This window comes from Macaca thibetana, chromosome 6 (genome assembly GCF_024542745.1).
Source record: "Macaca thibetana thibetana isolate TM-01 chromosome 6, ASM2454274v1, whole genome shotgun sequence".
NCBI classification, from domain to species: domain Eukaryota; kingdom Metazoa; phylum Chordata; class Mammalia; order Primates; family Cercopithecidae; genus Macaca; species Macaca thibetana.
In genome coordinates this window covers 102,976,625-103,002,834 of record NC_065583.1, presented here as the reverse complement: position 1 = coordinate 103,002,834, position 26,210 = coordinate 102,976,625, and the positions used below count along the sequence as shown (strand labels likewise).

General features: G+C 42.6%; 1 protein-coding gene across 3 annotated transcripts in view; it reads right to left on the bottom strand.

Moving 5' to 3' along the window:
* Window positions 1–957: 957 nt before the first annotated feature.
* LHFPL2 (LHFPL tetraspan subfamily member 2) overlaps window positions 958–26,210 on the bottom strand; it is a 163,159-nt gene continuing 137,906 nt past the window's right edge. For all 3 annotated transcript variants that reach the window (XM_050795737.1, XM_050795736.1, XM_050795738.1), the window contains one exon: window positions 958–4,907. In XM_050795737.1, coding sequence (XP_050651694.1) covers window positions 4,651–4,907 — 257 coding nt within the window. In that variant the 3' untranslated portion in view covers window positions 958–4,650. The remainder of the gene's footprint in view (window positions 4,908–26,210) is intronic.

The following is a 26,210-nucleotide window of genomic DNA, read 5'->3' as shown; positions in this document are numbered from 1 at the left end:
AAACTTTAAGGGGGTGTAGGTGTAATTTGAATGCAGAATGTTCCAGGAAGATCAGTGTGGAAAGTGGACCTAGTAGCAGAATTGCTAGATAACAACTAAGGATGGGAAGTGGGGGAAGCACATGGGAGGGTTCCCCAGCTTCTGCCATTCTCTGTGGATTAAATTTTGGAGAGTATAGTAACAGCTGAAAAAGCAATGGAAATGTTCTAATTTTTCTTGGGTTATTCAAATCATGATTATTTGGAAAACCGTGTGTGGTTTTTTAAAACTGATGTGGGTAACTTTGTCAGCTTTTATTTTTATTAGAAACCAGAACATAAATGTAATTTCAACTGTCATAGGCCCTAGATCAGGGGAAGAAATTGCCTTTTTTTTTTTGGTATGAAATAATAAATGCTTCATGGGATACAGGGAGTTGAAAGAGTTGAGAAGGGTATTTAGTGTCATTCTTGAGTTTATAAATTAGAATTCCACCTATTCTGGATGAGGCTTTTTATGGCCAGGATTACCGTCAGGAAACATGGATGTGGAATGGCACCATATCATTGGCTTTTATTTTTAGGGTTATTGTTGGAAGAGGAGGATGTGTCTTTCAGTTAACTTTTCCCCGTTGTCATTGTTACATATTTATGTTTGAAAATTCCTTTTTAATGGAGCATTTTCATATTTCATAGCTTTACTTTATAATACTTGAGATGTTTTTTCCTATTTATAATTGTGTTGATGCTTCTTCAAGGAAGAAATACGTACTTGACATTAAAGATAACACAGATAGGGACATATATGTTACTAGTGAATGGAATAGTTTAAAATACCTGAATATCTTTTTTCCATTCATCAATATTACATGTAAGCTAGTTAAAATAAATGTTGACTGATTTATAGGTATTTTCTTGATCAGATTATACACATCATATTGAAGCCAGTATACTCAGACTTGAAAGAATAAGAATGAATTTGCAAAATCTGGTTTAATTAAGATCTGGGGAGGGGAGCACACTGTGAAAATACATATGCACAGGAACCGAATCAATGCTAGACAAACAATGTATTAGTTTACAATATAATAGGATAACTACAAGTTTGAAGGCTCAAATTGAGTCCATCAGCTGTAAATACAATTTTATATTTGGCTCAAGTGGCTGTTGAATATCAAATGGTGCTGAGTTCCTCCAAAGCACCTAATGACCCCCTCAGCCTTGGAAGGAGTTTCACCACAGTCTCGGAAGAAATCCCAGTCGTGCCTTTAACTCTTTTGGCCCTTGGGAGTCATTGCAACCCCAATACAAATGCCGGCCAGGGATTTCCAGTGGCCACAAGTTATTGCACAGAGAGGTCTGTTCTAAGCCAGACTCTTACAGCTAAGGAGGTGTGAGATTAGCCCTTAAATAGTGGTCTAGCATTAGCATGGTCTATAAAAGCATGTTAAGAAATAGCTCCTCAGTGATTATGTACCAGCTACTAGTTATCTTACTAAGAGAAAAGGCAACATGGCAGCTTCACATTTCACATGAAAGACTAGCATTAACTGGGCCTGGCTTGCTGGCTTAACCTTGACATATGCTAGTGATTATTTTAGACCCAGGAGAAAATGATTTCATACCAGTCTTTTCTTCACATAAGATTTGTGTAGCATTAAAATTATAGGTTACTGAATAAGCCATGAAGGCAAAAATGTGGAACTCTCCTTTGCCAAAACAGAAACATCCCTGTTTTGACTCCTGTCCAGTTTCCAAAACAACAAAACATACATACACCTTTGTTATTGCACATCTTTCACACGAACTTGTGTATGTATAATATACATATATATTTTTAAATATGCTACACATAAAAGACTATGGCACTTTACAGAATATATGTTTAACAAAGATCGTTACACCACAGATGTTTGAAAACTATAAAAAACCCTTACACAATTAATGCAACATTGTTTGAATTATCAGCACACAGGTTTAAAAAATCCACAGAATCCAAGGCAAATATTTCTGCCTCAGAGTTCACTGAGAAGCGCAGCCCATCCCATCCTGTCATGAGACTTTCTTTAAGCACAAATTCAGGCAAAATAAATAAGACTATCCTGGTAGTAATAATGGTCCTATTTATTAGAAAAATAAGTGTGGGCCAACAATCTATTTTTAACATTTCTTTCTAGCATATTCCTCATACCCAGTGGTTTTTAAACAGCTGTGTGGAAGAGTATGGTTTAGACTTGCATGATATTAGATGGTCCTTTCACCCCAAGCCTGGCTAATGAATTCAAGGTTTAAAAGTCCCAACATTACCTTTTTACTATTTACTCAGTGTTTAGGTAGTTTTTAGTGGTTTGGGGTTTTGTGTGTGTGCATACCTGTGCTTTTGTCTTCTGTGTGTTCAAATTAATAACATAAACACTGTCAAGTGACTTTATTATGGCCAAGAAGTCACACTCCCTTGTGACTGTTTCCAGGTTGATCTAGAGGTACACTGCCGCCTTAGCCAAAAAGCAGGTGATGGACATGCTCGGAGGATCCTCTGAGCTTAGGACACTGAGATTGTAAACCTACTGTCAGAAAATGGTTTCTCTATCCCAGAAAGAAAAAAAAAAAAAAGTGAGTCTTCTGATAAGTTTATGGAAAAATTTTGTGTTTTCCATCAAGATTTGTCTGATGAATGGGATTGCTTTTAATGAAAATTATTGCCAAGGTTTGAGACTTGGTTAGAACATTATAAATGTACACACAGAGACAGGAGCTTTGTCCAGTGGCTCCTCCAGCCTCTTTCTGGGTGGTGGTAGAGATATGGTTAATGTTTCCTAGGCTGCTATGAAGATACCCGTTTTTTTTCTTTACCAAAATCACAGGATTTATATCTCGCTTACTTTGAATTTTGGTTCAGGAATGGGAAACTCATTAAGGCCTAACAAACACCTCCCACCCCTTTTGCCCTTAGCCCTTATCTGTGAGATAAGATGGTTTCTCATATAGGCCCAAAACCAGAATGCAGTAAAACTTTAGTTGTCCCATTCCATCTCTGTGTAATTATCTGTTCTGCACCACCATATGGTGCTTTAGACTCAGACAGCTTTAACATGATTCACTTGGGGCAAGGCTGCAAAATCTGAACCAGGGTTGTATAGCTGGTAGCACTTAACACACAATACCTTGTCCACAGAAGGTACTTTTTCAAAACAAAGTCCTCAAGCGAGCAGATTAATGAACCCAAAGACCTACACTTTTTCCCCTTCCAGAAATCTCTTAAAGTGCTAAGGAGTGTTTCTGTATCATGATACAATTTTGAAGCTCCCATAATGTCAGAGTAGCTTGTTTCTGCGATGCCCTGGTCATTCTGAGATACTATCTTCCTGAATCAGTGATATTGGTAATTAGGAAAGTAGTTTAAAAGCCCCTGAATCCTTATTCATAGTGGTATTTGATTCTTTTTGTAAACAGGTGTAGGCAGTGCTGTGACCTTGATCTAGCTCCTCTTTTTGAATTAACTTTGTCCTCTGTACTTTCCTGGAATTAATTAAAGTCTCAGCTGCAGTTCTTCAGTTGCAGCAATTTAATGTTATCTCAGTCTGCGTTCAGGATCAACACCAGTAACTACAAAAACTTAACTCCCACAACTAGCTTCTTTTTGTTGTAGAATGCCATTCTCCTACTGTCGGGATTGGAAATAGAGCTGACTACAGCACGGTCACCAAACAGGGAGGAAAGGGCTCCCCGCAAGTGCCGAGATTCTGGCAAGTCCTCCCAGTGAACATCTGAATGAGCTGCAGCTGGCTTGGAGACCTCAGCCCCTGGAAGGAGGAAACAGAGTGAGGTTTCCTTTTGGCAGTCAAAGCACAATCCTAACCTTAGGAGAAAAACATGTGATCTCCAGAAAAGGACACTGGGCCAGAACTGGTGCTAGCCTGGCTGCTGGGAAGAGGAAAAAATATGTCTTCACTAGCAAGATTTCGTATTTATTTTTGTTCTCATATGATTGTATAGGTCCTTATTGTTTCTTTACTCAAATTTCTAAAATCTCTGGAGTGACAGTTCAGTTGATCCACCTTACCCTAGGATTCAGGCTAGAATAAGTTCCACAGCATGACTCCACACCACCCCTGCTGACCCCTTTGGTCAGCTAAGCAAAAGACAGTATCTTGCTGTGCCCTTTAGCAAACACATCCTGTCCCCAGTAAAATTTATAGTTTTTTGTTCGTCTCCAACTGAGATGGCCTTGAAAGAACAGAGGAAAACAAAAACTCCAACCCAAAACCCCATTCTGAGGCAGAGATGCTCACAAACAAGCAGCGTTGGAGCAGAAGCAGCCTGCAAATCTGGCGGATGGTCTCTTCCTTTACCAGAGAAACTGCTGCCCTAATGATTTACATTATTATCCTTCATTGAACCTGGGGGAGATGGAGCCTGACAGAACTTGGTAACTCCAGGTCAGGGATTATATACTATTTTCATGTTCCATTCCTTATGTCCACTGCAGACTGCACGTCCAGTAACTTTGCGTAGCTGGATGTGGCCTCTCACTGGTCCTGTTTAAGCCTCGGGCTGTGGAACGTGGCTTTGGTAGGTAAAGGTTGGTTCTCCACTTGACTCAAATGATGAAACTGTGAACTGTTTCACAAGATTACTCAAGGGAGAAAATGGCATTAATGTCTTTTCCAAACTAAAGGAGGCAGATCAGGTTTTTCCCCTCTTCAATTTCTTCCTGTACTTTGTCACTGGAGGTTGCAATTTCTGCTTGTGCGGAGAAGACAGCACAGATGAAAGTGAGGACTGTGCCCCCGATGGCGGTATAAAAGGCCCAGCCCAAGGAGCAGTCTCCAGGTTTGTAGGCAGATGCATAATGTCCACAGTAGTCTATGGCCTTCTGGCAACCCCAGCCAGCAGGGTAGAGTATCAAACCAAGGATAAGGAATAGACCTGCAGAACAAAAGAGAAAACAGGTTAGAAAATCCCCATGGTGCTACACTGTCCAGATCTGATGTAATTGTTACTTGATTTGCTTGCTTTGGGCAAGGGCATCTATTCTGCAACAGAAAGTGTTGGGACTGTTTCATGCAACTAATGTGACCTGATCAAGAAATAACACATTATTAGAAATATTTTCAGCCACTTTTTTACATGTTGGAATGTGAATCCACTAACAATTTCTCTTCTAGAAAAGCAAATTGTTACTTTTCTTCTTCTTAAGACAGAGTCTCAATCTGCTGCCCAGGCAGGAGTGCAGTGGTGCAACTGTAGCTCACTGCACTTGAACTCCTGGGTTCAAGCTATCCTCCTGCCTCAGCCTCCCAAGTAGCTGGGATTACAGGCACCCACCACCACACCTGGCTAAGTTTTCGTTTAAGTAGAGATGAGGTCTTGCTATGTTGCCTAGGCTGGTCTCAAACTCCTAAGCTCAAGTGATCCTCCCACCTCGGCCTCCACCATTCGTGGCCAACTTGTTACTACGTATTCCCACAGGGCTTTTGGAGCACTGAGCATTTCTCTTTTGGTCTAAGGCAGATGTTGGCAAACTAAGGCCCTGAAGCCAAATGTAGGTTTACAAGTAAAGTTTTATTGGAACACAGCTGCAGTCATTTTTGGATGCCTACGACTGCTTTGCTATGGTCTGCAAAACCTAAAATATTTACTGTCTTTCTGCAGAAAGCGTTCGCCAACTCCTGGTATAAGCAAAATTCACACACAACCACCTGATGTCAGCCTGATTAAATGCAAGAGCAAGGGCCAAGAGGGAGACCAGGTCTTTACCTGATTTGTTACAAATTGCAAACTTTGTAAGGACTTTCTGTCTGTGTACTTTTAAGAGAGTAGACACTAATAAGCTTTACTTCCATTCTGCTGACCCTACTACCTTGTAATTTTAAACACCTATTTTCCTGTTCTTCACAGCATTACTGCTCACTATATAACCAGAATGCATCACTTGAGTTATTTTTCATGCCTAGCCCCACCAGAGCTAGGACTAGGGTGAGGCACAAAAGGAGTCGCTTGCTGACCCTCAGGTATCAGCCCTGTGCCTACAGTGGGTGCCTCACCCTGGCTGCCAGTCACAAGACAACAGCTCCTCCCAAAAAAGCCAGAGGCCTGAAATGACAAAAGCAGCCTAGGCCCTCCAGATTTTACTCAGCAAAACTTTAAAACTTTCTTGGTAACAAATCTTTAGGCCAGGTGCAGTGGCTCACGGCTGTAATCCCAGCACTATGGGAGGCTGAGGTGGGTGGATCACGAGGTCAAGAGAGAGAGACCATCCTGGTCAACATGGTGAAACCCCGTCTCCACTAAAAATACAAAAATTAGCTGGGTGTGGTGGCATGCCTGTAGTCCCAGCTACTCGGAAGGCTGAGGCAAGAGAAGCGCTTGAACCTGGGAGGTGGAGGTTGCAGTAAGCTGAGATCGTCCAGCCTGGCAAAAGAGTGAGACTCCGTCTCAAAAAAAAAAAAAGAAAAAAAATATATATTTATATATGTATTTATATTTATATATAGATACATTTTAAAGGCCTTTATTTCACCTGCAAGATACTGCAAGAGGAGGAAGAGGGCTTTATCCTATGTGGAGGGGAAAAATGTTTTCTCTGGAAAATTCAACCTATGTAATCAAGAATGCTTGATTACAAAGTTCCCACTTTTTAGATACCTGGGAATATCAATTCTACACTTATTAATTAATCTTGACTCTGAGTTCTGTTTCTTTACCTACCTTGACTGAAATTCTCTGGGTTTATCCCACCAAAGCTTCTAAGTCATTTACAGCAACTTCCCCACAAAGAAAACATGACTGACTTTATGGCAGTATGAGGCTTGAAGGGAGACTGGGGCACAGTGTGTCAACCCACACATCACAACTTTGATAGTGGTCTTCATCCTATGATGGTGTCCAGCTTGGCATGTTACTACCAGGGCATTTGGGATCTCAGTGTCCCCACCCCATCACATTGTTCTTCTCAGATGGCCTCAAGGGACTTTGTAGCAGGGGTGGAGTAGAGGGAATCCATTCAGATGCTGTCTGAAGAGGGGTGATTCACAAGGAAGTCTTTCTAACCCCATGGCCCCCTCTACAGATCTGAGTGGTGGGAACCCAAGAGGCAATGAGTTGTAGCAAGGAAATGTGATTGGTGCTGGGAAGATGAAGTGAAGCTGGAGAGAGGCTGTAAGAAATGACCAGCAGCCAGTGCAGACTCTTGGTCCTCCAGAATATGGAAGGTCCTGAACCAGCAATGAAAGGGTAGAAATCAAGCAGCAGAAAAGACCCCATAGTCTAGTGCAAGGGCAGGAGGCTAGAACACAAACCAGAAATATGGTGGACCACAGCAGAGACTCACCAAATTAAGAGGTGATTCTGTTAATAGTGACGAGCTCTGACTTTAGAGTTTGAATCCAGGCTCTGCCCTCTTTGGGCTGAGTGACTGACGTATGATTCTTCACCTGTAGAATGGACTAATCCATCACTTATAGGTGGCTGTGAATCATGAAGTCTGTTCTACCATTGTAACAAAACTGGAAACAGACGAGCAGCCTGAACACAGGTCACACCCTTGGCAGGCCCCTCCCACACAGAAGCAGACCAGCTTTTGTTAAGGGCATATTTTGAGAAGTATAATTTGGGGAGAGAAGAGACCCCCAGGCTACACTTTAGTACTCTTGAAAAAATATTCTCCATCTGAACAGAAGTTTATCCAGCTGAGATCTAAAATGATTTAACCAATTCTTAAATATTTCTAAGGCCTATAATAAACCCCAATTACTCTTGTCTGCATCCCACTTTGTTCCCTATGAAGTACCCCACTAGGTATGATGGGGACGTTAATAGTTTTCTTCCTCCAGGTCCTAAGGTGCCACTCTGGTGTACCGTCCCTGGGCCTTCTGTACAATGTCCCGCAGCCCAGCATGCAAAGGTGTTTTTGGGTGTGCTGCAGCCTCTGCCCTAAAGCTCGGAGTGTAGAGGTGGAGCAGCATTAGCTGCTCTTTCCTTTAAAAGATCAAGTGTTCATATGTTTTGTTCCAATTCAACATTAACTGCATGTTTTATTTGTATTATATGTGGCTTAAATGTAAAATGAATGCATTTTATTATTTTTTATTATACTTTAAGTTCTAGGGTACATGTGCACAACGTGCAGGTATGTTACATATGTATACATGTGCCATATTGGTGTGCTGCACCCATTAACTCATCATTTACATTACGTATATCTCCTAATGCTATCCCTCTCCCCCGCCCCCCACAATAGGACCCGGTGTGTGATGATTCCCTTCCTATGTCCAAGTGATCTCATTGTTCAATTCCCACCTATGAGTGAGAACATGCGGTGTTTAGTTTTCTGTTCTTGAGATAGTTTGGTGAGAATGATGGCTTCCAGCTGCATCCATGTCCCTACAAAAGACACGAACTCATCCTTTTTTAATGGCTGCATAGTATTCCATGGTGTATATGTGCCACATTTTCTTAATCCAGTCTGTCACTGATGGACATTTGGGTTGATTCCAAGTCTTTGCTATTGTGAATGGTGCCGCAATAAACATATGTGTGCATGTGTCTTTACAGCAGCATGACTTATAATCCTTTGGGTATATCCCCAGTAGTGGGATGGCTGGGTCAAATGGTATTTCTAGTTCTAGATCCTTGAGGAATCGCCACACTGTTTTCCACAATAGTTGAACTAGTTTACAGTCCCACCAACAGTGTAAAAGTGTTCCTATTTCTCCACATCCTCTCCAGCACCTGTTGTTTCCTGATTTTTTAATGATTGCCATTCTAACTGGTGTGAGATGGTATCTCATTGTGGTTTTCATTTGCATTTCTCTGATGGCCAGTGATGATGAGCATTTTTTCATGTGTCTGTCTGCTCTCTTCTTTTGAGCAGTGTCTGTTCATATCCTTTGCCTACTTTTTGATGGGGTTTTTTCTTGTAAATTTGTTTGAGTTCTTTATAGGTTCTGGATATTAGCCCTTTGTCAGATGAGTAGATTGCAAAACTTTTCTCCCATTCTGTAGGTTGCCTGTTCACTCTGATGGTAGTTTCTTTTGCTGTGCACAACCTCTTTAATTAGATCCCATTTATCAATTTTGGCTTTTGTTGCCATTGCTTTTGATGTTTTAGACATGAAGTCCTTGCCCATGCCTAGGTCCTGAATGGTATTACCTAGGTTTTCTTCTAGGGTTTTTATGGTTTTAGGTCTAACATTTAAGTCTCTAATTCATCTTGAATTAATTTTCACATAGGGAGTAAGGAAAGGATCCAGTTTTAGCTTTCTACTTATGGCTAGTCAATTTTCACAGCACCATTTATTAAATAGGGAATCCTTTCCCCATTTCTTGTTTTTGTCAGGTTTGTCAAAGAGAAGATGGCTGTAGATGTGTGGTATTATTTCTGAGGGCTCTGTTCTGTTCCATTGGTCTATATCTCTGTTTTGGTACCAGTACCGTGCTGTTTTGGTCACTGTAGCCTTGTAATATAGTTTGAAGTCAGGTGGAGTGATGCCTCCAGCTTTGTTCTTTTGGCTTAGGATTGTCTTGGCAACGTGGGGTCTTTTTTGGTTCCATATGAACTTTAAAGCGGTTTTTTCCAATTATGTGAAGCAACTCATTGGTAGCTTAATGGGGATGGCATTGAATCTATAAATTACCTTGGGCAGTATGGCCATTTTCACGATATTGATTCTTCCTATCCATGAGCATGGTATGTTCTTCCATTTGTTTGTGTCCTCTTTTATTTCACTGAGCAGTGGTTTGTAGTTCTCCTTGAAGAGGTCCTTTATATCCCTTGTAAGTTGGATTCCTAGGTGTTTTATTCTCTTTGAAGCAATGTGAATGGGAGTTCATTCATGATTTGGCTCTCTGTTTGTCTGTTACTGGTGTATAAGAATGCTTGTGATGTTTGCACATTGATTTTGTATCCTGAGACTTTGCTGAAGTTGCTTTATCAGCTTAAGGAGATTTTGGGCTGAGACAATGGGGTTTTCTAAATATACAATCATGTCATCTGCAAACAGCAACAATTTGACTTCCTCTTTTCCTGAATACCCTTTCTTTCTTTCTCTTGCCCGATTGTCCTGGCCAGAACTTCCAACACTATGTTGAACAGGAGTGGTGACAGAGGGCATCCCTGTCTTGTGCCAGTTTTCAAAAGGAATGCTTCCAGTTTTTGCCCATTCAGTGTGATACTGGCTGTGGGTCTGTCATAAATAGCTCTTATTATTTTGAGATATGTTCCATCAATACCGAATTTATTGAGAGTTTTTAGCATGAAGGGCTGTTGAATTTTGTCAAAGGCCTTTTCTGCATCTATAAGGAGATAATCATGTGGTTTTTGTCTTTGGTTCTGTTTATATGCTGCATTATGTTTATTGATTTGCGTATGTTGAACCAGCCTTGTATCCCAGGGATGAATCCAACTTGATCATGGTGAATAAGCTTTTTGATGTGCTGCTGGATCCGGTTTGCCAGTATTTTATTGAGGATTTTTGCATCGATGTTCATCAGGGATATTGGTCTAAAATTCTCTTTTTTTGTTGTGTCTCTGCCAGGCTTTGGTATCAGGATGATATTGGCCTTGTAAAATGAGTTAGGGAGGATTCCCTCTTTTTCTGTTGATTGGAATAGTTTCAGAAGGAATGGTACCAGCTCCTCCTTGTACCTCTAGTAGAATTCGGCTGTGAATCCGTCTGGTCCTGGACTTTTTTTGGTTGGTAGGCTATTAACTATTGCCTCAATTTCAGAGCCTGCTATTGGTCTATTCAGGGATTCAACTTCTTCCTCGTTTAGTCTTCGGAGAGTGTAAGTGTCCAGGAAATTATCCATTTCTTCTAGGTTTTCTAGTTTATTTGCATAGAGGTGTTTATAGTATTCTCTGATGGTAGTTTGTATTTCTGTGGGGTCGGTGGTGATATCCCCTTTATCATTTTTTTATTGCGTCTATTTGATTCTTCTCTCTTATTAGTCTTGCTAGTGGTCTATCAATTTTGTTGATCTTTTCAAAAAACAGCTCCTGGATTCATTGATTTTTTTTTTGGAGGGTTTTTTGTGTCTCTATCTCCTTCAGTTCTGCTCTGATCTTAGTTATTTCTTGCCTTCTGCTAGCTTTTGAATGTGTTTGCTCTTGCTTCTCTAGTTCTTTTAATTGTGATTTTAGGGTGTCAATTTTAGATCTTTCTTGCTTTCTCTAGTGGGCATTTAGTGCTATAAATTTCCCTCTACACACTGCTTTAAATGTGTCCCAGAGATTCTGGTATGTTGTATCTTTGTTCTCATTGGTTTCAAAGAACATCTTTATTTCTGTCTTCATTTCGCTACGTACCCAGTAGTCATTCAGGAGCAGGTTGTGCAGTTTCCATGTAGTTGAGTGGTTTTGATTGAGTTTCTTAGTCCTGAGTTCTAGTTTGATTGCACTGTGGTCTGAGAGATAGTTTGTTATAATTTCTGTTCTTTTACATTTGCTGAGGAGTGCTTTACTTCCAACTATGTGGTCAATTTTGGAATCAGTGCGAAGTGGTGCTGAGAAGAATGTATATTCTGTTGATTTGGGGTGGAGAATTCTGTAGATGTCTATTAGGTCCGCTTGGTGCAGAGCTGAGTTCAATTCCTGGATATCCTTGTTAACTTTGTCTTGTTGATCTGTCTAATGTTGACAGTGGGGTGTTAAAGTCTCCCATTATTATTGTATGGGAGTCTACGTCTCTTTGTAAGTCTCTAAGTACTTGCTTTATGGATCTGGGTGCTCCTGTATTGGGTCTATATATATATTTAGGATAGTTAGCTCTTCCTGATGAATTGATCCCTTTACCATTATGTAATGGCCTTCTTTGTCTCTCTTGATCTTTGATGGTTTAAAGTCTGTTTTATCAGAGACCAGGATTGCAACCCCTGCCTTTGTTTTCCATTTGCTTGGTAGATCTTCCTCTATCCCTTTATTTTGAGCCTATGTGTGTCTCTGCATGTGAGGTGGGTCTCCTGAATACAGCAAACTGATGAGTCTTGACTCTTTATCCAATTTGCCAGTCTGTGTCTTTTAATTGGACCATTTAGTCCATTGACATTTAAGGTTAACATTGTTATGTGTGAACTTGATCCTGTCATGATGATATTAACTGGTTATTTTGCTCACTAGTTGATGCAGTTTCTTCCTAGCATCGATTGACTTTACATTTTAACATGTTTTTGCAATGGCTGGTACCTGTTGTTCCTTTCCATGTTTAGTGCTTCCTTCAGGATCTCCTGTAGGGCAGGCCTGGTGGTGACAAAATCTCTAAGCATTTGCTTATCTGTAAAGGATTTTATTTCTCCTTCACTTATGAAACTTAGTTTGGCTGGATATGAAATTCTGGGTTGAAAATTCTTTTCTTTAACAATGTTGAATATTGACCCCCACTCTCTTCTGGCTTGTAGAGTTTCTGTGAGAGATCTGCTGTTAGTCTGATGGGCTTCCCTTTGTGTGTAACCTGACCTTTCTCTCTGGCTGCCCTTAAGATTTTTTCCTTCATTTCAACTTTGGTGAATCTGACAATTATGTGTCTTGAAGTTGCTCTTCTTGAGGAGTACCTTTGTGGCTTTCTCTGTATTTCCTGAATTTGAATGTTGGCCTGCCTTACTAGGATGGGGAAGTTCTCCTGGATGATATCCTGCAGAGTGTTTTCCAGCTTGGTTCCATTTTCCCCGTCACTTTCAGGCACACCAATCAGATGCAGATTTGGTCTTTTCACATAGTCCCGCATTTCTTGGAGGCTTTGTTCATTTCTTTTTACTCTTTTTTCTCTACACTTCTCTTCTCGCTTCATTTCATTCATTTGATCTTCAATCGCTGATACTCTTTCTTCTAGTTGATCGAGTTGGTTACTGAAGCTTGTGCATTTGTCACGTAGTTCTCGTGTTACGGTTTTCATCTCTATCAGTTCTTTTAAGATCTTCTCTGCATTGATTATTCTAGTTATCCATCCATTCTTTTTTTCAAGGTTTTTTGTTTCTTTGCGCTGGGTACGTAATTCCTCCTTTAGCTCTGAGAAGTTTGACTGAAGCCTTCTTCTCTCAACTCGTCAAAGTCATTCTCCATCCAGCTTTGTTCTGTTGCTGGTGATGAACTGCATTCCTTTGGAGGGGGAGATGCACTCTGATTTTTTGAATTTCCAGCTTTTCCCCCATCTTTGTGGTTTTATCTGCCTTTGGTCTTTGATGATGGTGACGTACTGATGGGGTTTTGGTGTGTGTGTCCTTTCTGTTAGTTTTCCTTCTAACAGTCAGGACCCTCAGCTGTAGGTCTGTTGGAGTTTGCTTGAGGTCCACTCCAGACCCTGTTTGCCTGGGTATCAGAAGATAGAATATTGCTGAACAGCTAGTGTTGCTGTCTGATTCTTGCTCTGGAAGCTTCGTCTCAGGGGTGTACCCCGCCATGTGAGGTGTGAGGTATCGGTCTGCACCTAGTAGGAGATGTCTTCCAGTTAGGCTACTCAGGGGTCAGGGACCCACTTGAGCAGGCAGTCTGTCCGTTCTCAGATCTCAACCTCTGTGCTGGGAGATCCACTGCTCTCTTCAAAGCTGTCCGACAGTGGCATTTACCTCTGCCGAGGTTTCTGCTGCTTTTTGTTTAGCTATGCCCTGTCCCCAGAGGAGGAGTCTACAGAGGCAGGCCGGCCTCCTTGAGCTGTGGTGGGCTCTACCCAATTCGAGCTTCCTGGCGGCTTTGTTTACCTACTTAAGCCACAGCAATGGTGGACGCCCCTCCCCCAGCCTCGCTGCCACCTTGCAGTTACATCTCAGACTGCTGTGCTAGCAATGAGGGAGGCTCTGTGGGCATGCGACCCTCTGGGCCAGATGTGGGATATAATCTCCTAGTGTGCTGTTTGCTAAGACCCTTGGTAAAGTGCAGTATTAGGGTGGGAGTTACCCGATTTTCCAGGTGTTGTGTGTCTCAATTTCCTTTGGCTAGGAAAAGGAATTCCCTTCCCCCTTGCGCTTCCCGGGTGAGGCAATGCCTCGCACTGCTTCAGGTCTCGCTGGTCGGGCTGTACCCACGGACCAGTGCCTACTGTCCTACACAACCCAGTGAGATGAACCTGGTACCTCAGTTGAAAATGCAGAAATCGCCCGTCTTCTGTGTCGCTCATGCTGGGAGCTGGAGGCTGGAGCTGTTTCTATTTGGCCATCTTGGGTGTGCCCTCGCATTTTAATATATTAGGACAGAAGACAAAGCATGGAGTTTGCTGTCACATACCGGCTCACCTTGTGCCAGGCTCTGGCTAGTTGTAGGGTGTAAGAAATACCTTAATTTGGCTGTCTTGGGTTCTCTGGGGAAGCAGGCAAGTTTTACATCACTTAATACAATCCTTATTTTTGATAGCATCAGCCTTCTTTCCACGGCGTGCTGAGCCCAACCAGGAGTATTCATCGCCTTGAGGTGCTCCCTTTTCTAATTCCTCAGGTGTGACTGCTGAGGGGCTTCAGGCCATCTTCAAATCTTGTGGCTGCTCCTGGCTCAGTATGTGAATAAAGACAGCAGGGAGACTATTGCTATTGTTTAAATCACATAAGGGTGCCACGCTTGTGAGCCTATGGAAAGCCTCAGCTTGACTATAAGCCCACAGGAAAGTCCATGTGAGAGAGGAATACAAAGCAGGTGAGGTATATCTGCCCCGTGGGTGTGAAGTGCCAACCACACACTGCGACCTGGGCAGCCAGTCCTGACAGGTGCAAGAGCACCTTAGCCTTAGCCCAGGGCTCCATGGAGCAGTGGAGGAAGTTGCCACTATCCACTCTGCCCTGACTGGCGGGCCTCTGCTCCCAGCGCCCATCACAGCTGTTATTGACATAACTAAGACCATGGAATAGGGTTTGAATCCAGGCTCTGCCCTCTATGATTCCTCACCTGTAAAATGGACTAGTGTCTAAGAGAAAATTGGACCTTCAGGTAAGCAAAAATAATTTTTTTTAAATCACATCATTTCTTTGGGTATGTAGATAAAGCCTCTTCTACCAAAGGAGTCCCAGCAAGATCAGTGACTCAGGTGTCCCTCTGTGGTGAATGCCACATGTAGTCCTCCCCAAACGAGGTCCACAGTGGGAAGCAAACCAGCCTGGCCCTGGTTCTCCACTGCTCTCAGGCCGAAAGCAGCTTCTGAGCTGAGCCTCAGCAGGAGTTCCTGGGCCCTGAGAAGCATCCCTCAGGCACAGACTTCATCCTAGCAGTCACAAGAAACTGTCAGTAGTTGATAGTGTTTACCTACAAGAATTGTCATTACATACAACTCAACCTACTATTTGATGATTATCCATCTCCATCCTAGACTTTATGCTCCATGAGGGCAGGGATTTTTGTGTATTTAGTTTACTGCTCTAATGTCTGTGTTTAGAATAATGCTGGGCACACAGTAAGCCCTTAATAAAAATTGACAGTGTAATTTGCTTTGTAATAAAATATTTCTAAACCACAGTGCCCATGGAGGAAATCAGTAAAATAACTGAGATACCAGTCAATAAGAATGAAATGTGTCAGCAAGAAAGAAAATGGAGACCTTGGGTGGTTGATGTATCCTGTTCTAGGCCTGTGAGCCCCGGGGTTTAAAAGCAGTCTTGTGCCCTGAATTCCAAATGGGCTTGATGATACTAATAAAACAATTAAAATCAATAATTTCTTCAGTGGGCATATCAGACTAAGGCAAGAGAATACAGTAACAGATACGAAGTTTGCTGGAGACTTGGAATGGTTTTTCTGGTACTCAATTTGGAGTACACTCAGGGACTATCAACTTGGTCATAGGTTACGTTCAGAGGCCAAATGGAAGGTAAAGGATGATTTGGACTGGGTTTCACATGACAGCTGAGCGAGAAAATGGTCCGTCTGCTCTCCCTTTGCAGCTATTAAAAAAGCAGTTCCTGAAGTGAGGCCACCCTCTCTGGTAGTCTCTGGGGCCCTGCCATCACCTTGCCCCACTGCACTGTTGTTTTGGGGGTGTGTTTGTGTGTTGTGAAGGGCAATGGAAAAAGGAAGGGACTAGGGCTGTGGGCATTTGTTTTCTTCTGCCTGGCATCTCTACCTGATTCAAGACTGGGTCGCAGCAAGCACAGCTAGGAGGAAGAAGAAATGTGGGGAGAATGACACTGGCCAGCCACCAAAGACAACACAGCCACCATGGAAAGAAGCCATAAGTCACCTGGAGGGGTGGTCACCTCTGCCATGGCTCAACTTGACAGAATGGTGCCCTAGAAGGTAACAATTTTCATAACCTTAAAAGACATCCTCAGCCCCGTGTTCTAACAGCCTCATTGTACCAAGGGTTTAGAAGACATTAGCATCTGTGGGCAACAGGCGGGTCACATGATTCAACCTTATCTGTAGAGGAAAAAAATGAAAAGCTGATGGTCGGTCACTTGGACAGCCCAACAGGTGCCACCTCCAGCTGGAGACAGAGCCTTGACAACCTCACCAATGGTCATAGTATTGCATTGGGATAGCTGGTGCTGGCCCTCCCAATCCGCTGGGCACCAGCCATCCCAACGCAGCACCTGCCACACCCCTCTGCCATTTTCATATTTTCCTCACAGAAGTTTTATCTACCTGTGCAGGAATCTTCAGAGTTTCTTTGGGGAATCTAAACATGTGGTTTGCATTTAACACAAATAATCGGACTGGGGATCTGTGAGGGCAGAGGCTACACTTTATCACTCTGTTCCCAATGCAAACGCAGGAAACATACCAGGAAAAGCCAAGTCACAGTCCTGATTTCCTAGCAACATTTTGCACTGACTGTGATCAGACCAGTCACAAATTTATGTCTTAGGTAAAATTTTAAAATACTGCCCTGGAATCAAATAATGGGATATCAAATACTTTTAATGAAATCCCGTAGGTGGGAAGAAAAGCATTTCCATAGTCCTGCCAGTCCCCCAGTCTGGGGAAGGCTGGATATTGCCGAACACAGTATTTCACTGGGTCTGAAGGCGACCACATCAGTCTTTCACAGTGAGGGATGCTAGGAATGGAGGAGCCAAGTCTGAACCACAGCTTTTCAGTTGGTGAAGAAGTGGGACAAGGCTCCCTGGTTGTTTCACAGCCTTCCCCTGGCTACCCTCCACATCAGTCATGATTGCTACCCTCCTTCACTACCTGCTGGCCAATGGATGGGACTCAAGGTTTCTTGTCTTTTTGGGTCACCAACCATCTGTACAGAAAAAGGCCATTTTTCCTGCCTGAAAAGTAAGCACTACAGGCTGGCTCTTGTTCCATAGAGTAACTGTCTGAAGAAGCGAGTCTTTAGACACCACACTCGCACTTCCCCGTCACACAGGCTTGCAGACTAAATATTAAAGACTAGACCTCAGCTTGCAAAGGAAATTCTAAGAACAGAAACAAAAGAAGGTCACCTGTTACCACTACCAGCCATCTGTGGAGAAGCCACCACTGAGAGAGCCAACACTCAGCACCTTTACTAAGTCGAAATCAAACAGATATTCCACAGCTATGAAATATCTGAACGTCTCCGGAGACAGTTCACAGCAGACAATTGACAGCAGATGTAAAGTACCTCTGATCAACGTAGGCCCCACTTAGGAAGTTCCTGAGCGTGTCCACGGACTGCATGCCATTTGCTTGCCTTCACAGAGCATTTATGGGTGGCCATGGCTGGGTTATAGGAGTGCAATGCTGTAGGGTTTCAGAGGCTGGTGATAGTCAACAATCTGGTCACACTACACACATCACCCTTCCTCGGACAGGGGCCTGTTATTCACAGTGACCCCTTGGATGCTCACGCATCTGGGCATACTCTCCCTCATTCCAATGCAAATGTTGCCTCCACGGGAAATGTTTGTCACCACTTCCTGCCACATGGTTGTTCTCTTGTGTTCCCACCTCCTACGGATGTCCCTCTTGAGCTCTTTCTCACTTTTAAAAATTTATTCAATAGCTGTTTACTGAGGTCATTACTCTCAACCCTGATGATACAACAGTATCGTAGTGGGACTCAGACTCTTGAAGCAGAAAAGCTTTGGTATCTCCCATGCCCAGCGCACTTTGTGACACTTTTTAGGAACTTGGTTATAGGTTAGAGGTTAATTAGAATTGATACTAATTCTAATGAGACATCACAACTTTGCCTTAACATTCAATGATAAACCTGCTAGGTGTATCACACAGCTAGGTCAAGAGTTCATATTCTGTCTTTCAAATAGCCAGCCACTGGCCCATTTAGGAACACAGCAGAAGACCATCTAACTATTAAACATCAATTTCTCTTATAACATTTTCCTGAAAAAAAAAAAAAACAAATCCCTCTAGTGTTTAGTGTTGGTCTGCCCTGTGACTCAGAGAGCTGGGGAATCTAGCTAAGTCTGAGCCGCAGCCTTCGCTGACCCAGCACAGCTCACTACAGCATGATGCCCAAGGGCTGGCCGGCCACTAAGTTGCTTCCTGTATGCCATCTGACACAGCTTAGACAGCATTCCAGGCTCTTCAGGGGCACAGCTTCATAAAGTACTGATGGTACTAGAAGAAAGGCAAACTGACAAGATAGTTATTCTCATATGAATTTAAGATAATCAGCCAGTGCTCTGCCTCCCGATGGGAAGCCTCACTGGCTTTTCCTTCTTGGTGTTCTTTCCTGTTCCCTCTTTACCTTTCCAGTCTAAACACGGGGGTGCCCAGGGTTCACTCCTTCCTCCTCCTCCCTATCTGCATTCCCCTCCTGATCGCAGTTGGCCCCATGGCTTTAAGTACTACCCCAAGCTGAGTTTTCGTTTCCAGTTTTGAACTCCAGATGTGCATATCCAGCTGCCTGCTTGGCCTCCACTGGGATGTCTAGCAAGGCACTTGAAAATTATGTGCAAACCAGGACTCTTGATTTTCATTCCACACTCAAAACGTGTTCTTCACCTTGTCCACCTCATCTCAGCAAATGAGAGTTCAATTCTTAGACATGTGCAGGTGGGAAACCTTGCTATCACCTTTGACTCCTTTCTCAGAAATCCCACGTTACTCTATCGGCAAGCCTGTGGGCCTTCATTCTAGCTGTTCCCTTTGCCTGGAATGCTTTCTCATATACCCATATGGCTAACTCCTCTGTCTCCTTCAAGGCTGTGGTTAAATCTCCTCAATAAATCCTATCCTAACTCTCTTCAACATTCCCTCTCACTATTCCAGCACACCCCAGCCTCTTACCCGGGCTACACCTTCTCCTGGCTCCTCTACCCTATTGCACACCACCTTTTAACATACTATATAGTTTACTTACTTTGTTTATTGTCTGCCCCCACTAGCTTGAATGTAAACTGCATGAGGACAGGGAACTTTGTGCAGTTTGTTCTTTGTGTCCCAACTGCCTAGAACAAGGTCTGACATGTAACAAGTGCTTAGTAAATATTCACTGATTGAATGGATGAATGAAAAGATAAGGTGATGTGATTATATTACATTTTTAAACAAAGCCATTGTAGAAAGTTCTTGACAAATTTTTGAAATGGCTGGAGGAAAAGCTTCATTTTGCACTTCTGGCCAACAGAACGCCAGCCACACAGTTACTACTGAAACACATGTGCAGACCAAACCACAGGACTGGTCTTTTGCATAATTGCCTGCACTGAAAACCTTCCTGGCTACAGAAAATAGCTGGTTGTTAGGAAATCACATAGAAAAAAGTAGTCACTTGATTAAATGTAATACACTTTCAGGTATCTAGAGACCAGCCTGAGTCTAGGCTCAGATCTCTGAAATTGTTTCCAACCTGGCCTGGCTGCAGCATGGACAGCTGCCAAGACAGGCCGTGGCTGACCTGTGAGAGCTGGCCAGGCACTGGCCGGGAGAGGAGCAGCACGCGGGAGAAGGACGGGAAAGGACAGGTGAGAGAAGACAAAAGATATGCGGGGGAATGAGGTGATCCACGGCCACTTGTGAAAGAGGCAGGGTGGTACTTAGCAGCAGTGTGAGCCTGGAGAACGGAAAACACCACTGTGAAGGTACCAGCACTGTGGGCAGAGGATGCAGAACTGTTCTGCAGCCCAGGAAAACGCCCACTCCTCTTGGCTGCATCGCAGATCAACCTCTGAGGGTGGGGGATGAGTTTTCCTGTTCCCAGTAGATGTTTAGAAGTCAGGCCATCTGTCTCGATCAAGTGTACAACAACTGGGACTGAGTGATAAGCAACATCGCTGTGTGTGGTTAACGCTCATCTGTGTGCTTCCCTCTCTTTTCTGTCTACGTGTTTAATCTTTCCCCAAGTCATCTTCCATGCTGATAGTGGGAAGTCATTCTGGCAGCCCCTAACAGCTATTTGTAGGTCAGCAACTGTTGTTAAGTGGAGACATTTTCTCTTTTACAATATCCCAAGGCAAACTGTCAGTCTGAAGGCTGTGCTTTGAGGAGGGCTCATGTATCAGACCACATCCAGTTCCCTCGCCACTGAATTTGCCATTAAGATATACTCTTCCAAAGACCACAGTGTGAGCCTGCAGATTTCCCATGTGCAGGGACTCTGGAGACACTGCAGTACTGATCCTCGCTCACCAAGACAAGAGACACCCTACTTCAGAAGAAAGAGACATACATGATACAATTCAGAATGAATTTCATGGGTAAAAATAATAAAAAGTGGATAACTATCTGGAAAACTATCCAGTAAAAAAAAAACAGAAGTCTCACTGTGACACAGATGCACTTGTCCCATTATAAAAAGCACTGGTCCCAAGACAGGCTGGAGGCCTGAACTGCGATTCCACTGGAAACGCGCTGACCGTGGTAAGGAGTGTTCCTATTCCTCAGTTTCTATGACTCCAGCCCTATCCCCAGCTACACTCAGTGCCTCTTACGCAGTCCCCTACACATATGGCAGTGTCGACCAGCTTTACGTGCCATTTCTGATGCCCATTTCCTTTCTAAGCGTCACTTCTTTGGAAGAACCTTCTGGAAAGGTCTTCTATAGTAAAAATGATAGATTCCAAGTAAAGATGAAATGGAGGTGAAACTATAAACACCTTCCCCCAAATTTATAATATACATTCACAATGGATACTTAAACTCGTGTTGGAAGTTCGTAAAGGTGATTAGAACCCTTTAATAATCATGAAGATAATTTACACTAACAATGGCAGCATTTCATCCTTGTTGAGCACTCTGTGCTAGACATTGGTTAAGCACTTTAACTATAACTCATGCAGTCCTGATAGCAATCCTATGAGGTTGATATTATTAATGTCATTTGACAGATGAGGAAACTGAGGCACAGAAGGGCTAAGTAGGGTTACACAGTTAACGGCAGGACAGGGAACTCAAAATTAGACAATGTGGCTCCAGAGTCCACTTCCTGAGCCTTATCCTAGACTGCTGTTTTACTGCAGACCAGAGACTAACTTCCAAGACAAAAACATTTGTCCAACTGAAGAGGGGAGACTGATATGCACTCAAAAGCTGACTTAGTTATATCTACGAGGATGAGAGAGCAGGTGATAAGGAACCATTATCAAGTGAGAAACCACAGGAGTGCCGTGAGGAGTTATGGAGGGGGAAAGACTGCACCAAAACAAAGGTTGCCTAATATCAAGCAGGTTGACTTGCTAATCCTATTGCAAAACAACAGCAAGATAAAGAAATTCCATCCCCACTATCTCTTCCATTTGATCTGAGTGTCACCAACCTTACCGAAGCATTAGATGCCACTTTGGAATGGCTGCCCTTGGTCCAACCAACTTCTAGAAAGAAGCCTAGGGAACAGGTCAGAACAATTTAAGGTTCACTATGATGTGAACCTTGTACAGAATGTGGAACACCTGTGTGAGCAGAAAACTGCAAACAGCAACAAACCCACTGGACCAGAAGAGGAAAAAAAAGATCTAAGCAGTAAAATCAACTGACAACTTTAGTTTTTGCTCAGATCTTGTATGCTTGGGAACCATCTGAAATTACAGATCCACTCAGAAAAATAATGCCATCCACAAAATGATCCATAAAAAAACACATCCAAGAAAGCCATCTGTAGCCAATTAGACAAAATCGAGCAATGAGCATCTCAGTCCCAAATCCCTCCTCCAGTAGCTCAGGCCACTGTTCAGCCATCTCTCCTCCTCCAAGCAGCCTTTCTCAGTTCACAGAGCTGAAGATCTTTGTCTTGCCTGACTGCCTCCTCACCCCTGAATCCTTGCACCACTATCTGTGATCCAGGGGGTGTTAGTTACACACATAGCATTGAGGGATCTGCTTATTCCTATGTCTGCGTGCAGGGGAAGCTGCTCGTAATCTGAGGCATCTGGCTCTCGTGAAAGCTTGCTTAGAACAACTGTAAACACCAGAGGGTTGGGGGGAAGCAAGATCTCTTCCTTCCACCCAGGAAGAGTTCTGGTTCTGTACCCTACAAGCCCAAATGAAATTAGCAAAGGTATTCAAGCCTGCTTGTCTTCCTCAGATACCAGATGGGCTGCTATCTTCAGTACCAAAACTTCAATTAGCCACTCAGAGTCTGGGGCACTTAAACAGTATTTCTAAATAAAAGTCATATAACAAAGTAGGAGTTATAACATGAATCACGAATTTCTGCCCAATCGTGACCACTTTTGGTTAATCTATACCTTTGCCCATTCAGGTTTTTCAATGAAAACTTGTTCAAAGCCCAAGTAGAATTTGATTTCAGTGATGACCAGTTCTGAAGTGATTCTTCAAATGATGGCTCATCAGTTATTTATGCCATAACTGTCTAGGAGGGCTCTGGGTCTATGTCACAATTGAGACTTAATGGCAATCGTTAAATCCAAACGCCTGTAAATTTACAGCTGGGGCTAGAAGAGACTAATGAGTGGTTCCACAGATACGTGCCTCTGTCAGCAAACATCCATTTACTGAGCATCTACTATGCACGAAGTGGGTTCCACTCTGAACACCAGAGGTAGAACTGAAAAGACACGTTGCACCCTTGTGGGGCTTCCTTATATTCTGAAACAGTGGCTTTTACACTTCCTGGATTTGACAGTCCAGAAAAACTGTTGGGAGGTCAACATTTTTTATTTTGCTAATAAGGACACTGAAGATAGCCTTTATTGTCTCCTCTCATCATTTCATAAAAGAATATTTTAATATAAGAAGGGTGAAGGATGTAATCGGAAAATAAAGGGCAGTTCTTTGAAGCGAATACATTCGGCTTGATGAAATGTTACTACACTTACCAAACTTCCTTGATTTTGCTGTGAAATGGTAGAAGCCTTAGCACAGAGTGGACCAGCACTCGTTCAAAGGAAGCAACTTCTGGCTGAGGGCCCTTCTGCGGGGTAAGAGATGGGGGAGTGCAGAGGGTACCTGTGTTAAGATGTGGACACCTTTCTAAGAAGCCTATTTATTTACTGTGCAAGTATCAAGATACAGGGTAAGGAGGCTCTGAGTCTCTTTGGAGTCTAGGTCCAAACTTGTTTTTGTTGCATCTCATTTTGTGTTTTAAGTTTTAAGAGACGAGGTCTCACTATGTTGTCCAGGCTAGTATGCAGTGGCTATTCACAGGCGTGATCATATTGCACTACAGTCCCAAACTCAAGTGATCCTCCTGCCCGAGTAGCTAGGACCACAGGCATGAGCCTACGTGGCTTACTCCATCTCATTTTAAAGTTTCAAGAGTTTGTGGACAAGCTAAACCAGCTTAATGTCGACATTTAGTAACTCATTTAGTTCCAGGGGCCAGATCAGGAACAGGAAATCAAAGGGTTTCCTGGCAATAAAAGGGTTTTTGTGAATGACTACAGCATCTTTGAGAGCAGATATCTACATGTTATTTTAGTACATGATCAATAATATTAGAAGCTTTAACCAGTAAGATTTTCAGAGACAAGCAAGAGAAAAAGGGAAGGAACTGGTTATTTTCAAGTTGTCAATTAAAAACAAAGAAGCTTGCATTAATGCTTTTGCTGTTTCCCCAGAGAAATCTAGTAGGATATCCATTTTCTACTAAAAATACTCCCATGATATTATAGTTGGCAAGAAAAACACTCTCCGGGTGGAGAGAAGATGACAGATGAACATAAATAGAATTCTTTAGAAGACAATCACAGCACAGTTGTCATAAAAAGATCTTACAACCAAGGTCCCCAAAGGAAGTTTCTGTTATAATTACTTGAAATTAATGGCCATCAATTAAAAATTGTCTGATGCCCTTAGGATACATGGAGAAACAATCTAGAAGAAAGATGCAGTTTCTCCATTGTTGAAGCCTCCCTCTTTCTCAGCAATGATTCCTGTTTAAAAGCAAATTACTTCCGCTAGCAGTTTTTAAAGCCTTAACTCTAGAACTGTTGAAATACATCTCAACAAACTCATCTAGCCAGATGATTCCTTCCCGTCAGTTAGTGATGAAGCCTTACTTCACATTCCGGGTGAGAAGCTGTTTGTTAACTGGCTTATATGCAACTGGAAGAACTTTATGAAATACATTCTCCACAAGTTATTCACCAGACAGGCAGGATTATGAAAGACAGAGCTCCTGCTTGACTATAACCAAAATACACTGATAATTCAAAACAAGTTACTAAAATAAAAAAGCTGCAAAATGTAATGTGTAACAGAGTAAAAGGCACTTTGAAAAAACATAGTTACTAAGGTATGGAATTTCTAGGACAAGTAAATTTCTTGCCCGTTGAGGTCTTTGGGTGCAGATAATGTTAAATAATTCCTACTACAACAAACCAGGCGCTGTCTTTTCAACACCAGATCCCTGAACTTGGCCTCTGTCACTCTGAACACACAGCCACTCTGCATTTTGAGTTGAAATTACTTAAGAGTTGTGTACATGTATTTGTACTGATTCTTAAAGCATTTTAATATTGGCTTCACTTTCTCTGTATGTGTAGTTTTAATCTGTACTGCTGGCTGTCTTTAAAAGAAAAAAGTTGCTGGCCATTTAATAAAGCTACTGGGAAGACCATCTACAATAAATGAGCTCATAAATGTGGCTGACTGTGCTGTAGGACAGTTCTTCATAGCAGATGCAAATTACTTTTGAAGTGGCTTTATAGCTTAAAAGAATACCACCTTTGCATTAAGCCCCTAAAACAGAGTGCCGGAACTGCTCATGTAAATATTCAGAGCCATGCTTAAATGATTATCTGTTAATGTCATTTGAACCTAGATCATCCATGGCTCTGTGATAATTTATGTCTACAATTAAGTAGTTGCCATGGCAAACCACTTTCACATTTTATTTGCATATCAACTGCTGTATCTGAATTATAAGAGAGTTTGCAATTTACTTCCAGACTTTCCAACTCATTCTTTAAAAACAGGTCCCCATCTTGGGCAGGTGCAGTGACTCATGCCTGTAATTCCAGCACTTTGGGGGGCTGAGGCAGGTGGATCACCTGAGGTCAGGAGTTCGAGACCAGCCTGGCCAACATGGTGAAATCCCATCTCTACTAAAAATACCAAAAATTAGCCAGGTATTGTGGCAGGTGCCTATAAGCCCAGCTACTGAGGAGGCTGAGACAGGAGAATCGCTTGAACCCGGGAGGCAGAGGTTGCAGTGAGCCAAAATCAAGCCATTGCACTCCAGCCTGGGCAATAAGAGTGAAACTCCGTCTCAAAAAAAACCAAAACAACAACAACAACAAAAAACAAAAAACAAAAAGAAAACCAGTTCCTGTCTCTAGATTTACTAAATTAATACTTGCTTGGCCCACTTGCTTTTCAGCAGTCATTTTAAAATTTAATGATATGGTTGAATTATTCATTCCCTTTATCTATTATTTATTTTATATTTATTTTGCTTCTCTGTGGTACAGTTTATGAAATGATGACTCTCTAATACAGCCTGGGAGCAGAACTCAGGAAGTTGTAGACCTGTGTCTACAGGTCTCTGCACATAGCAGGCACCCAATAAAAGTGCCTAGGACTGAAATTGAATTCTGACCTGCCTTCTCACAACATGTCTGCATTTGTTTTACCTTTTTACCAAGGGACTACTAAAGGCTGGTGAATTAGGAAATGTGTCCTATCAGTGGTAAGGTTAAACTGTTCAGACACGGAACTGTTGGACCTGACTTCTGGTGGAGCATCGTCTGTCTGGAGAGCCAGAAACCAAGAGCCTCCCTTTGGCAGCCAGAGGTCTTCAGGGCCTTATGCTCACCAGGAAGAAAAGGAAGGGCTGTTCCTTCTATTCTCCCCATGCCTCTTTGAGGGTGTTCTGAAAGTGGGCAACCAAGGTCACACCACCCCAGAGAAAGCCCAGTGACTTTTTCTGGAGTAAAATTCTGAGGCAGGGCTCCGTGTGCGCCAGGCAT